Source organism: Hylobates moloch, unplaced genomic scaffold (genome assembly GCF_009828535.3).
Source record: "Hylobates moloch isolate HMO894 unplaced genomic scaffold, HMol_V3 SCAFFOLD_23, whole genome shotgun sequence".
NCBI lineage: Eukaryota > Metazoa > Chordata > Mammalia > Primates > Hylobatidae > Hylobates > Hylobates moloch.
The window spans coordinates 27,086,046-27,100,319 of record NW_026652298.1 but is presented as its reverse complement, the minus strand read 5'-3'; the positions used below and the strand labels follow the sequence as shown (position 1 = coordinate 27,100,319).

The 14,274-nt window shown below is 46.8% G+C and overlaps 1 protein-coding gene across 3 annotated transcripts in view; it reads right to left on the bottom strand.

Moving 5' to 3' along the window:
- MYH11 (myosin heavy chain 11) overlaps window positions 1-14,274 on the bottom strand; it is a 153,379-nt gene that overhangs the window by 61,503 nt on the left and 77,602 nt on the right. For all 3 annotated transcript variants that reach the window (XM_032145242.2, XM_032145244.2, XM_058433910.1), the window contains exons 7-9: window positions 14,132-14,195; window positions 11,287-11,385; window positions 6,440-6,583 (exon numbers count right to left, since the gene is read on the bottom strand). In XM_032145242.2, coding sequence (XP_032001133.1) covers window positions 6,440-6,583; window positions 11,287-11,385; window positions 14,132-14,195 — 307 coding nt within the window. The remainder of the gene's footprint in view (window positions 1-6,439; window positions 6,584-11,286; window positions 11,386-14,131; window positions 14,196-14,274) is intronic.

Here is a 14,274-nt window from a genome sequence, read left to right as displayed (position 1 = left end):
GAGTCTTTGTAAACTATGAAGAGTTGCACTCACAGTTTTAAAAGTGTCAATTTAAACTAAAGATTGCTGAAATGCCTGCACAGCCCAGAAGAGCCAGCCAACTCAGGGTTTCTCTGCAGAAATTGGGGGCCAGATAATTCTCTATTGTGGGGAGCTGTCCTGGGCATCATGGGAAGTTTAGTAGCATCCCTGGTCTCTAACCACTAGATGTCAGTGGTGGTTACCCCGACAGAGTTGTGACAACCACAAACGTCACCTGACACTACTAAATGTCCCCTGGGAAGCAAACTCACCTCTGGCAGAGAACCACTGGTCTAAATGAACAAAGCCAACTAATGAGGACTGTGGGGACCCAACGAGGCCACAAACCCATCTGAAGGGGCCAGCAGCTACTCTGTCATTGCCACAGGGGATATAAGCCCAGTGTTGCTAGAACTTCTGATTTTTCCAGATAATGGAAACCCAGAGTTTTTATGTGAAGTCTACCCATGGTTTTTTTTTTTTTTTTTTTTTTTTTTTGTGAGACGGAGTCTTGCTGTCACCCAGGTTGGAGTGCATTGGTGCAATCTCGGCTCACTGCAACCTCCACGCTTCCCAGGTTCAGGGGAATTCTCTTGCCTCAGCCTCCAGAGTAGCTGGGATTACAGGCGTGTGCCACCACACCCAGCTAATTTTTCTATTTTTAGTAGAGACGGAGTTTCACTATGTTGGCCAGGCTGGTCTCAAACTCCTGACCTCAAGTGATCCACGTGCCTTGGCCTCCCATAGTGCTGGGATTATAGGCCACAGTGCCTGGCCTACCCATATTTAAACTTTAGGAACCAATTTTTAAACATTTTGAAGGTTGTAGTGGCCGATCTCTCCTGTAGGCTCAGGAACCATTGGTTTGCACTTTCTGGTATAGTTAATGTAATTCCAGAAATGACAAAAGAACACCACCACTCCCAGGCCATAAGAGATGAACCTTGGGGCACAGTTAGCAGACAGCAAAGAAGTCAACCAGTTGGGAGGCCGAGGCGGGCGGATCACGAGGTCAGGAGATCGAGACCACGGTGAAACCCCGTCTCTACTAAAAATACAAAAAAAAAATAGCCGGGCGAGGTGGCGGGCGCCTGTAGTCCCAGCTACTTGGAGGCTGAGGCAGGAGAATGGCGTGAACCCGGGAGGCGGAGCTTGCAGTGAGCCGAGATTGCGCCACTGCACTCCAGCCTGGGCGACAGCGAGACTCCGTCTCAAAAAAAAAAAAAAAAAAAAAAAAAAAAAAGAAGTCAACCAGTGAGGAGACACAACACAGCAAGGGTGGTGACGGCTGGCAGCATCCTGGTGCACTGGTGCAAAGCATGCACTCTGCAGTTAGAGTCCTGAGTTCAAATCCCAGCTTTGCTTCTTATAAATCTCATCATCTTTGAATTTCCAAAGCCTAGTTCAGGGTCCACATACACATGGGGAGGGAGGTAGATGGATGGATGGCAGATGGAGGGTAGATGGACAAGTGAATGTATAAATGTATAGAGGATGGGTTCATGGATGAATGGATGGGTGGGTAGATAGATGGATGGATGGATGGATGGATGGATGGGTGATGGATGGATGGGTGATGGAAGGATGAGTAGAGGATAGATGGATGAATAGAGGATGGATTGACGGATGAATCATGGATGGATAGAGGATAGAGACTCTACATGAGTTTCAGTAAGTCCCATGAGCCTCAGTTTCCTTAGCTGCAAAACGGAGATGGTAACAGTAGTACCTACTTCATGAAGTTTAGGTCTTGTAAGATGCTGAGCAAGGGCCTGGCCCAGTAGGTGGTAAAGAGTGGAAGCCACCTATATTAGGTCGAACGTTGGTCTTTCTAAAATATGTCCACCTGGAACCTGTGAATGTGGCCTAATTTGGGGAGTTACACTTATTTTTTTTTCCTTTTTGTGGAGAACGGGGTCTCACTATATTGCCCAGGCAGGTCTCAAACTCCTGGGCTCCAGCTATCCTCCTGCCTCTGCCTCCCTGAGAGCTGGGATTACAGGCGTGAGCCACCGCGCCCAGCCTGAACATGGCCTATTTTGGAAAAAAAGGTCTTGTAGATGGAATCAAGCAAAAGATCTCAAGATGAGATCATCTCGGAATAACCTGGTGGGCCCTACATTTAATGTCAAGTGTCTTTATGATGGACAGAAGAGAAGACCCACAGAGTAGAATGCCACATGAAGAATGAGGCAGAGACTGGAGTGAGACAAGCCAAGGAAAAGCCAGGAACAGCCAGAGCCACCAGAAGCCAGGACAGAGGCAAGGAACAGATCTCCCTCAGTGCCTTCAGAAGCAACAACCCCTGCCAGCATCTTGTCTTTTTAAAAAAATTTTTTTTAAAAATTTTTAGTAGAGAAGGGGTCTTGCTATGTTGCTCAGGCTGGTCTTGAACTCCTGGCCTCAAACGATCCTCTCGCCTTGGCCTCCCAAAGTGCTGGGATTACAGGCATGAGCCATTATGCCTGGCTCCTGCTGACACATTGATTTCAGAACCCTGGGCTCCAGAAATGGGAGAGAATAAATTCCTGTTGCTTTAAAACATCAAGTTTGTGCTAATTTTTTACAGTGGCCTTACACCTCTCTTCTTACTGAGGAATAAGAAACAGGACTTTCCAACACCAGACATGTGTACTACCAGGGGTACACAGGATGGACAATTTAGGTGATTTTATTTTTCATCTTAAAAATATGTTAGAAACAGTATAACCAGGCCAGGCATGGTGGCTCATGGCTGTAATCCCAAGGATTTGTGAGGCTGAGGCAGGGAGATTGCTTCAGGCTAGGAGTTCCAGACCAGCCTGGACAACACAGCAAGACCCTGTCTCTACAAAAAATTTAAAAATTAGCCAGGCATGGGCCATGTGCGGTGGCTCACACCTGTAATCCCAGCACTTTGGGAGGCTGAGGTGGGCGGATCACAAGGTCAGGAGATTGATACCATCCTGGCTAACACGGTGAAACGCTGTCTCTACTAAAAATACCAAAATAAAATTAGCCAGGCGTGGTGGTGGGCACCTGTAGTCCCAGCTACTCGGAGGCTGAGGCGGAAGAATGGCATGAACCTGGGAGGCGAAGCTTGCAGTGAGCCAAGATCGCACCACTGCACTCCAGCCTGGGCAACAGAGTGAGACTCCATCTCAAAAAAAAAAAAAAAAGAAAGAAAAGTAGCCAGGCATGGTGGTGCATGAGGGTATCTTGAGCCCAGGAGTTCAAGGCTGCAGAATCCAATGTGGTGGGGAAAATCCTGGTCTCCCCTGGTCACTTGGAGCCTCATGAAGCTCCAGCCTGGAGCCTGACCCACCCCCTTCTCCACAGGCCCCTTGATGGAGGGTTTAGAAGTAGCTCTTGGTTTATAAATGGGGTTGGTGTACACTTGGGACTAAGTTGGTTCCCATGAGAGTTGGTCATTTGCATGCCATCATCTGAATGCTTGCTCTGTGTACCATCTGCTCCATTATTTGCTTAACCATTTTCTTTAAATTTACTTCCTTCTCCTTCCTTACATTCATTTTAATAGAAAACTTTCTCTTAAGTGAAAAATCATCTTCACTTGCCATAAATAGATGGCAATTATAAATATAAATACAAGGAAAACAGTATTAGCCAATTCTAGCTAGATGCTTGGGCCTGCCAAAGGTGCTGGGCCTGGGGTCTGGTCTCTATGGTTAAAGGGGAAATTGGCAAATGCCAATGTACAATGAGAACACTGGGAGCTGGGCATGGTGGCTCACACCTGTAATCCCAGCACTTTGGGAGGCCAAGGCAGGCTGATTGTTTGAGCCCAGGAGTTCAAGACCAGAGAATACTGGATAACATGGTGAAGCCTTGTTTCTACCCACCCCTCCAAAAATCAAACCAAAACAAAACAAAAAAACCGCAGGCCAGGCGCAGTGGCTCATGCCTGCAATCCCAGCACTTTGGGAGGCCAAGACAGGTGGATCATCTGAGGTCAGGAGTTTAAGACCAGCCTGGCCAACATGGTGAGACCCAGTCTCTACTAAAAATACAAAAAAAAATTAGCGGGGCATGGTGGTGGGCACCTGTAATCCCAGCTACTCGGGAGGCTGAGCCAAGAGAATTGCTTGAACCCGGGAGGCAGAGGTTGCAGCGAGCCGAGGTCGTGCCACTGCACTCCAGCCTGGGTGACAATAGCGAGCCTCCATCTCAAACAAAACAAAACAAAAACCCTAAAATCAAAAATTAGCCAGGCGTGGTAGCCCATGTCTGTAGTCTCAACGACTTGAGAGGCTGAGCTGGGAGGACTGCTTGAGCCTGCAAGGCAGAGGTTGCAGTGAGCTGAGACTGCGCCACTGTACTCCAGCCTAGGTGACAGAGTGGCGTGATCTCGGCTCACTGCAGCTTCGATCTCCTGGGCTCAAGCAATTTTCCTGCCTCAGTCTCCCAAGCTGGGACTACAGTGTGCACCACCACACCCAGTTAATTTTTTGTATTATTTGTAGAGAAGGGATCTTGCCATGTTGCCCAGGTTAGTATCAAACTCAAGCTCAAGTGATCTGCCTGCCTTGGCCTCTCAAAGTGCTGGAATTACAGGTGTGAGCCACCATGCCCAGCAAAACAATTTCAAAGGTCTCATTGTTTTCTTTCACAAGGACAGACAATGATTTAATAAACCTTCTGTCAATCAACCTATTTTAGTTTGTTCCAGTTTTTTTCTATTTTCTTTATTTTTTTTGTAGAGACAGAATCTCACTATGTTGTCCAGGCTAGTCTCAAACTCCTGGGCTCAAGCAATCCTCCTGCCTCAGTGTCTCAAAATGCTGGGATTACAGGCATGAGCCACTGTGCCCAGCCTGTTCCAGTTTTTTATTATTTACATAAAACTATACTGAACAGTGTAGTACATTAAGAAAAAAGGATTTGGTAAATTCCTGGCACACAGCAAATACTTAACCATTGTTCACTGTTATTTAAAAGCAAAATTAGAAGCAAAACTGACCCCTGTCCCAAATAAAATGAATCATTCTTGGAGAGCCTATGTCATTCAGACAAGGAGGCTATCAGCACTAGATTCTGATGTGGCACCCTGGCCAAGACCCACACACACCATCCATTTGTCAACTGACCCATAGAGCCTTATTTTTCTAGACCCCAAGTTATCTTCGGAGGAGCTGCCCCTCCCCTTATGCAGCATTTCAGCAACCTCATTGCTATTCTGGGGCTCCAAATGGGTGTAGGCGTGGGAAGGAAGGGAAACTTTCCACAGTTCTGTCCTGGTGTTCCTGAAAGAGATTAAACTTGAACACTGAGGCACATCTAACCCAGAAGGAAAATCGTTTCTGGAAACACAGTGTCCCGACCAAGAACTTCTTCCTGAGCTGTCCTGTTGTGTTTCTTGGCCATCGGTTGAATGATTTTGATCAATATCAATTGATCACCAGAGCAACCCCTCCAGGAAGAGCCTGAGTAAATCCACTGCCTCGATCACTCCCCCTCCCCTAAACCCTGCCCCCATGTTCCTGATGAGGCCAACATCTCTACCTGCAGCTCCAGGAATCCATTCTTAGGGACCATAATGAAACCACCCTGTGCTTTCCACAACCCTGCCTATGCTGCATAGCTCAGGAATGTGCACATCAACCTAAGCCAGCCAATCAGAGTCAATGACACTCCGTTAAGGAACTTAAGCCAGGAATCTACTCTGTTCTTTGGATATAAACCCAAAGAATATAAGGGCTGGAACCCAGCCATGTTGCTGTCAACAAACTGCATCCTATAGAGAAACAATGTAGTCAAGAGAGAGATAGAAGACAATAAATTAGGTTCTAGAAAAATCTTTTGAACACCTAGATCTCACTGTACCTGAAGCTTGAATTCCTGAACTTCTTTTTTTTTTTTTTTTGAGATGGAGTCTAGCTCCATCTCCCAAGCTGGAGTGGAGTGGTGTGATCTTGGCTCACTGCAGCCTCTGCCTTCCAGGTTCACGGAATCCTCCCACCTCAGCCTCCTGAGTAGCTAGGACTACAAGTGTGCACCACCAGCCCTGGCTAATTTTTTTTGTATTTTTTGTAGAGACCGGGTTTCACCAAATTGACCACGTTGGTCTCGAACTCCTGACCTAAAGTGATCCGTCCACCTTGGCCTCCCAAAGTGCTGAGATTACAGGCCTGAGCCACTGTGCCCAACCTCCCTGAACTTTTCAACATTGTGAGTTAGTCACTTTCCCTTTGGTTTAAGCCAGCTTGGGTTACTTGCAACTAAAAGAGCCCTAGTTATGCAGCCACTTTTCTACAACACAAACAAACCACCTAGAATAAAATTCATTTTCCTCCTTTTTTTTTTAATGGAAGGTGGGGAATTCAGAGAGCAGAAATCTGTCTTGACTAGAGAAGAATTCTTAACAGGTTCCATTGGTATCCAGGCAGGCTACCCTCCAGACTCAAGGTGTGAGGCTTACACAGCTGCTCCTCCTCGCTGAAACCCATGATCGCCATGGCCTCCACAGTTTCCTGGAACATCTCATCATCCTGGGCTGCTGGGATGGGCACAAAGCCATTGGAGAGGAAGGTGTAGTTGTTGAAGCCCTCCAAAAGCAAGTCACCTAGAAGGGGAGGAAGAGGGGTCAGGGTCAACAAGACACACTTCTAATTTCAACATGAGATGGAGATCTGGTCAAGGGTCTGGGCCATCATAATTCCTTTCCCTTTCTCAAGGCTTGGACCATTTAAAACCCTCATGCATCGTCATGTAGACAGCCTCACCAACCACTGCCAGCCTTGCACAGTGGTGCAGGTTGTGCACTGCTCCAGTGACTGCAGCTGACACCCAGCCTTGGTTCTGCTTGCTAAGCCACAATCCCTGGCACGAAGTTACATCTACCTGGAGGAAGGGATGCCTTTACCTCAATTGTCCAGAGGCACCCTGCCTTCCTTCAGAGACAAAGCTGTCAGAAGAGTTAGATCAACCTTTACTCATTTTTTTTTTTTTTTTGAGACGGAGTCTCACTCTGTCATCCAGGCTGGAGTGCAGTGGCGTGATCTCGGCTCACTGCAACCTCCGCCTCCCAGGTTCAAGGGATTCTCCTGCCTCAATCTCCCGAGCAGCTGGGATTACAGGCACCTGCCACCATGCCCGGCTAAATTTTGTATTTTTAGTAGAGATGGGGTTTCACCATGTTGACCACACTAGTCTTCAACTCCTGACCTCAGGTGATCCACCCACCTAGGCCTCTCAAAGTTCTAGGATTACAGACACGAGCCACCGCATTGGGCCTTATTCATCTATTTATAAAATTTTTATCAAATTCAAACAGGCACGAGTTTTAAAAATCAATTACTACCAAAGGTTTGTAATGAACAATAGCATTCTCCTGTCACATCCCTTCTCCAACTCCTACCTTACTCCGTAATACCTGCTTTTATCTCTTTTAGCTGCTTTTTTTCTGGCAGTTACCACTATCTCTCTGTAGAATAGGCTTGCTATATACCCTAGCCTATTATAATGTATATACCATTATGTATTATATATAATAGGCCAAGGGTTCCCCAACCCACAGGCCGTAGACCAGTACCAGTCCATGTTAGGAACCGGGCCGCACAGCAGGAGGTGAGCAGTAGGTGAGCGAGTGAAGCTTTATCTGTTATTTGCAGCCGCTGCCCATCGCTTGCATCACTGCCTGAGCTCCGCTTCCCATCAGATCAGTGGCAGCATTAGATTCTCATAGGAGCACAAACCCTATTGTGAACTGCGCACGCGTGCTCCTTATGAGACTGTGATGCCTGATAATCTGTCACTGTCCCCCATCACCCCCCGATGGGACTGCAGGAAAACAAGCTCCCAATGATTCTACATTATGGTGAGTAGTATAATTATTTCATTATATATTACAATGTAATAATAAAGTGCACAGTAAATGTAATACACTTGAATCATCCCCACACCATCCTCCCCACCCTGCCCTCCCAATCTGTGGAAAAATTTTCTTCCAGAAAACCAGTCCTCAGTGCCAAAAGTAACAGGCGTTTTTGGCCTATTAGAAGACCAGAGGCAAAGCACAATCGCTGTAATAGGCGATTTCTGGATATGTCAAGTTTAGACAGTATCTAGTGACTTCCTGCTATGGTAGGCAAAAATGCAGCTTTCTTATACTACCTTTCCTTTCCCCCAGCTATTTTTTTTTTTTTTTTTGAGAGGGAGTTTCACCTTTGCCCAGGTTGGAGTGCAGTGGTGCGATATTGGCTGCTCACTGCAACCTCTGCCTCCCAGGTTCAAGCAATTCTCCTGCCTCTCGAGTAGCTGGGATTACAGGTACCCACCACCACGCCCAGGTAATTTGTTATATTTTTAGTAGAGACCGGGTTTCATCATGTTGGCTAGGCTAGTTTTGAACTCCTGACATCAGGTGATCCACCCGTCTCAGCCTCCCAAAGTGCCAGGATTACAGGCGTGAGCCACTGTGCCCAGCCACCCCCAGCTATTTTTAGTTGAATCAATATATAAGGCTCATATCACAGGTTGGCAAATCTGGTCCCCTGTTGTTTTTGTAAATAAAGTTTTTTTGAAACACAGCTGCTCTGACGTCCTTGTTTATTTCTCATGGCTGCTTTCTCACTAGGCAACGGAGTTGAGTAGTTGCAACAGAGGCCATCTGGTCCTTAAAGTCTAAAACGTTTACTGCTGACCCTTTAGTGAAAAGTTTGCCAACTCCCTTTTCATATTATGACATTAATTAGATATTCTCTGTAAGACGGTATCCTATGATTACATTTCATTTGCTGTTGTTCAGCTTCTCCCCCACCCCAAACTCTATAATTGCCTTTCTTTCTCCTGCACTATTTGCTTTTATTATACCCTCCAATACATCAAGGATCCTCTTCCAGATCAATCTTTAATTAGGATGGAATCGGTTATACTTTTGGAGAGACGTCAGCAAGATATTTTTCTTTTAAAATAAAGGTCTTTTGGCCGGGTGCAGTGGCTCACGCCTATAATCCCAGCACTTTGGGAGGCCGAGGCGGGTGGATCACGAGGTCAGGAGATCGAGACCATCCTGGCTAACATGGTGAAACCCCGTCTCTACTAAAAATACAAAAAATTAGCCCCGCGTGGTGGTGGGCGCCTGTAGTCCCAGCTACTCGGGAGGCTGAGGCAGGAGAATGGCGTGAACTGGGAGGTGGAGCTTGCAGTGAGCCGAGATCACGCCACTGCACTCCAGCCTGGGCGATAGAGTGAGACTCCGTCTCAAAAAAATAAAAATAAAAATAAAAAAATAAAATAAAATGTCTTTTATGGGTCAAGTCACTTGGAAGCTGCTTGATAAACTCGAAGTTAAATTGACCGAAGACACCAGTTAACTCAAACTTTTGGATTAACTTGAAATGCCTGATTGAAGTCACAAGGATTGAGGTCTTTGCCAAGACTTCATTATCCCGAGTTTGGACGCATTTAGGAATACTTGGTTCTCTCTAAAAGCCTAACATCTTTCCAGTTCTATCATCTAGAATACAAAGGGCCCCTGGGAATTTAGTTGTGAGCCCTATACTTGCCCATTTCTGGAAGACCAGAGGCAAAGCACAAAACTGGAACCCAAGGTACCAGACAACCAAACTGTTTTCTTGGGTGCCAAATAAAAGGAAGAGGAATGTCAACATTTTTCCCTGGCCCATTCCACAGGGTCCTGCACTGTAACTGCTAATGTACCATGTTTGCTGGTACATGAAAAATCCATTCAGCATTCCCCCTTTACCAAAAATTGTTCCACCTCATATCCTATGTTCCTGAAAGCCAGCCATTAAGGAAACTTATTTTTATTTTTTGAGACAGAGTCTCACTCTGTCACCTAGGCTGGAGTGCAGTGGTGCAATCTCAGCTCACTGCAACCTCCACCTTCTAGGTTCAAGTGATTCTCCTGCCTCAGCCTCCCGAGTAGCTGGGATTACAGGCGCCAGACACCACACCTGGCTAATTTTTGTATTTTTGGGGAGACAGGGTTTCACTATCTTGGCCAAGCTGGTCTCAAACTCCTGACCTCAGGTAATCCGCCCGCCTCTGCCTCCCAAAGTGTGGGATTACAGGCATGAGCCACTGAGCCCCACCCTGGAAATTTAAAGAATGGATAATGCCACCCCCTAGTGGCTGAGCTCTGCAATACACTCCGACACAGCGAAGTTCTGAGCTCACACAGATCCTTTTGGTAACTGTCTTAACGAAAGTAACTAAGCTTGGGCCACAAAACAGATGGGAAGCAAAGTCTGTATTGTTCCCATAAAATTTCAGACTTCAAACTTATTACTAACATGTAGACTCTACTATGTACAGATAGTCACTGATCCATTCCTTTTTTAAGCTATGTGATTTGTATATATTTTTAAGAGTAAACAACTGCATGTCCAGAACTCATAACTTCCTACTGGAGTTTGGTATACAGTGTATTGTATTTACATAAAAATTTTTTTTCTCTACAACAGAGGTCAGCAAACTTCTGCACACTGCCTGTTTTTTGTAAATAAAGTTTTATTGTAACACAGTGATGCATCTGCTCTGATTTATGTGTTGCCTATGTTCATTGGTTTATGTGTTGCCTGCGCTCACTGGTTTATGTGTTGCCTGCGCTCACTGGTTTATGTGTTGCCTGTGCTCATTGGTTTATGTGTTGCCTGCGCTCACTGGTTTATGTGTTGCCTGCAATCATTGGTTTATGTGCTGCCTGCACTCATTGGTTTATGTGCTGCCTGTGGCTGCTTTTGTATTACAATGGCAGAATTGAATAGCTGTGACAGAAGCCACGTGGCCTGCAAAGCCTGAAGATTTACTATCGGGCCTTTTACAGAAAAAGTTTTGACCCCTGTTCTACAAAGTCACTGGCAAAACATGTATAATGAAAAATGCTTAGTCCCGCTGCCCCTGCAAATTCCTTGTAAAACCAGAATGCATCTTTTATATTTGCAAGTTTTATAAATTGGCAAGTAAGGCAAATGTCTTTCTCCCTTTCCCTGAAGGCATAGATTGTGTCTAGTTGGACTTGATGCTCTCTGGTCTAATTAGACATGAATCATTAATGATCTAACGTCTAATTGGAGTTGATGGCTACTATGTCACATAGTAGGTGCTCAGTAAATGAGAATGACTGAACAAAAGCCACACTCACTCACTGGGAGGAGATGAAGAATTGCTCATCTGTCACTCACAGACATGGTCCTTTCTGGCAGGATCTGAGACTGTTTTAATAGCCAATCCCTTAACCCCGGATTCTGATGAAAGGGAAGGCTCAAGCCATCCAATCACACGTCATTGCTAGTCACTTACTTTTCATCTTCTCCTTGGCTCCAGCAATCATGTAGTAAAAGATGTGGAATGTCCTCTCGTCTCTGGCTTGGCGAATTGCCCGTGATTTTTCTAGCAGATCTGGTTTGGAAGGAGTTAGGGATTCTAGGGATACTGTGGGTGTTCCTCTGGTCTTCCACCTCCATCCCCGTCACACCCAATTCACACGGGATGACTTACCAGTTCTGTCCCAGCAATCGGTAATGTCTAACTTTGACCATAGCCCCTGTGGACAAATGGAACCACTGGGTGCTGCCAGCAGACTTCAGATGCAAAAAGAAGGGAGGGGAATAGAGTGAAAAGAAAAAGCATAAAAAGACCCCAGGAAGATGGTAATGGTAATGAGATGTTCCCCTAACAGCCATCACCAGCAAGTCTTCTTTAAAATGAGCTGTCTTCACATATTATACAATACAAATAATGACATCCTCTATGATTCTACGATTTCTGATTCATTCCTATGTGAAACGATTGATATAAATTGTCTCACTGAAGCCTCACAAAGCATGCTGGGAAGTAAGTGCAACTATTATCGGTGTTTTCAATAAGGGGAAACTGAGGCTCAGAGAAGGGAAGTCCTTTCTCAAGATCATACAGCTAGCAAGTGGCAAAGCTGTCTTCCATGCCCTCTGTTCCAAGAGTGGGGTCTGATGGGACAGAGAGAGAGACCGTAAACACGCCACACTAATTAATTTCGGGAGAGCTGCTCCGCCATGGGAGGTGGCAGGAGGGAAAGCAGAGGGGAGGGCAGGTGAGGGTGGCATGGAGATCACAGGGTCCGGGGTGATGGGAGAGGGCAGCTGGGAGGCTGGGCTACTACTGTACTGGGTGGATTTCCACAGCACTAAGCCTGATGGTGCAGGATGATGGGGCTAGATCAGCAGACCTTGTCTTGTTCAAGTCCTAAAGCCAGCTAGCAGTGCCTGGGCTACCACAGCCCATGTCCAATCTGGAAAGCAGTGATTCTCAGACTTTCTCATGTATATACACACACACACACACACACACACACACACACACACGTTTGAGCCAGAGTCTCGCTCTGTCACCCAGGCTGGAGTGCAGTGTGTGATCTTGGCTCACTGCAACCTCTGCCTCCCGGGTTCAAGCGATTCTCCTGCCTCAGTCTCCTGAGTAGCTGGGACTACAGGTGCCCACCACCACGCCTGGCTAATTTTTGTATTTTTAGTAGAGATGGGGTTTCACCCTGTTGGCCAGGCTCGTCTTGAACTCATGACCTAAAGTGATCTGCCTGCCTTGGCCTCCTAAAGTGCTAGGATTACAGGTGCGTGCCACCACACCTGGCTAATTTTTGTATTTTTAGTAGAGACAGGGTTTCACCATATTGGCCAGGTGGTCTCGAACTCCTGACTTCAAGTGATCTGCCCGCCCGCCTCAGCCTCCCAAAGTGCTGGGATTACAGGCGTGAGCCACCGCGCCTGGCTGAGATGAGATGTGTGTTTCTAAAGAGCTCCCCAGTGATGCTGATGCTGCTGGTTTGGAAACATATTTTGAGAACCACTGATCTAAAAGGAAGGCCGAGGCCAGAAGGACGGGGCTAGGCCTGGGGCTCGCTCTAAACACAGGAAATGAATTGCTGAGAGCTGTGTGCAGGGCTGCAGGACGAGAGGGCCCTGGCTCTGGACTTGACCGAAGCCTGGCAGCCCTCCCAGCTGCAGGATGGGAATCCTGGCTGGTTTGGGCAGATTAAAGTAGAAACATAGGCAACACTAAGTTAACACAATAGCCGCCACCTGTGAGATGCTCACTTTGGGCCCAGCACTGTACCAAGGGCTGTGCATATTATTATGCATATTATTTCATTTAACCACTGCACCAGCTCCAGAAAGTAGGTGCGATCACCCTCATTTTACTGAGGCAAAACTGAGGCCCAGAGAGCTTCAGTCATTTTCCCAAATCCCCACAGCTTAGACAAGTACAGTGGAGAGGAGGCCACTCCACAACCCACCCTCTTATCCAGGGCACATAACGTGGATAAACGGGACCACTAGGTGCTGCTGGAGGACCTCAGGTGCAGAAAGAAGCTAAGTCAGCCCCCGAGGTCCTATTCATTGCCAAGCATGTGTTCCACAGGAAGCTCCGAACACGTAACACCCTTGAGCCCTAGGGCTGCCTGCAAAGCTCCTGAGGCTGATCAGTCAAGGAACTCTAGACCTGGTTGTTCCCCCACGTCCAGAAATTTCTAACTTGGCTCCACCTCACCACTCAGATTCATGAAAGAGACGCTCTACTTGTTCCTTGCGATATCAGCATTCTTCTGGGTAAACTCTGTTTTCATCAATTTCCTACCCAGGAAGTGGAGCCGATCACAGACCAACTCTCTAACAGGACAACAGGTCCAGAATTTGGCCTCGGACAATGGCTGAATAAGAATGAAGCGAAGATCATACAAGAGACACTACGTAGCCAGCCCTTACTCTGCACCTTGCATGGTGCCTAGAGCTTTATATGAGTTCATTCACTCTATTCTCACATTTCTATGAGGCAGGTACCATTCATTATCATCCCCGTTTTGCTGATGAGGCAGACAGAGGTGGAGTAACCAGCCCAAGGTCACTCAGCTAAGGGACAGGTCATTTGAGCATCACATGCAGGCTAGGCTGCTTGTTTAGGGTTCAAACCAGGGGTCCGGTCCACACATGTATAACCACTGCACCACAATGCCTGCTGTTAAGGGGAGATTTGTTCTGGAAGAAACCTAAAAGGCTGGAAAGACAGGGGTGGCTCTTGGGCTCTCCCAGCCTCTGGGCAGGAGATTGGTAGGGGGCAGGGGTACCCGTTTGGCCCAGGCTCAGGGAAAGGATACAGGTCTCAATGTTGGCTCCCACGATGTAACCTGTGACGTCAAAGTTGATGCGGATGAATTTGCCCTGTCAACAGGAAAACACAGTTCAGGCTTTGCTGCCCAACTTCAGCCTTTAACCCCATGCTGTGGGCAAGCAGGAGGGA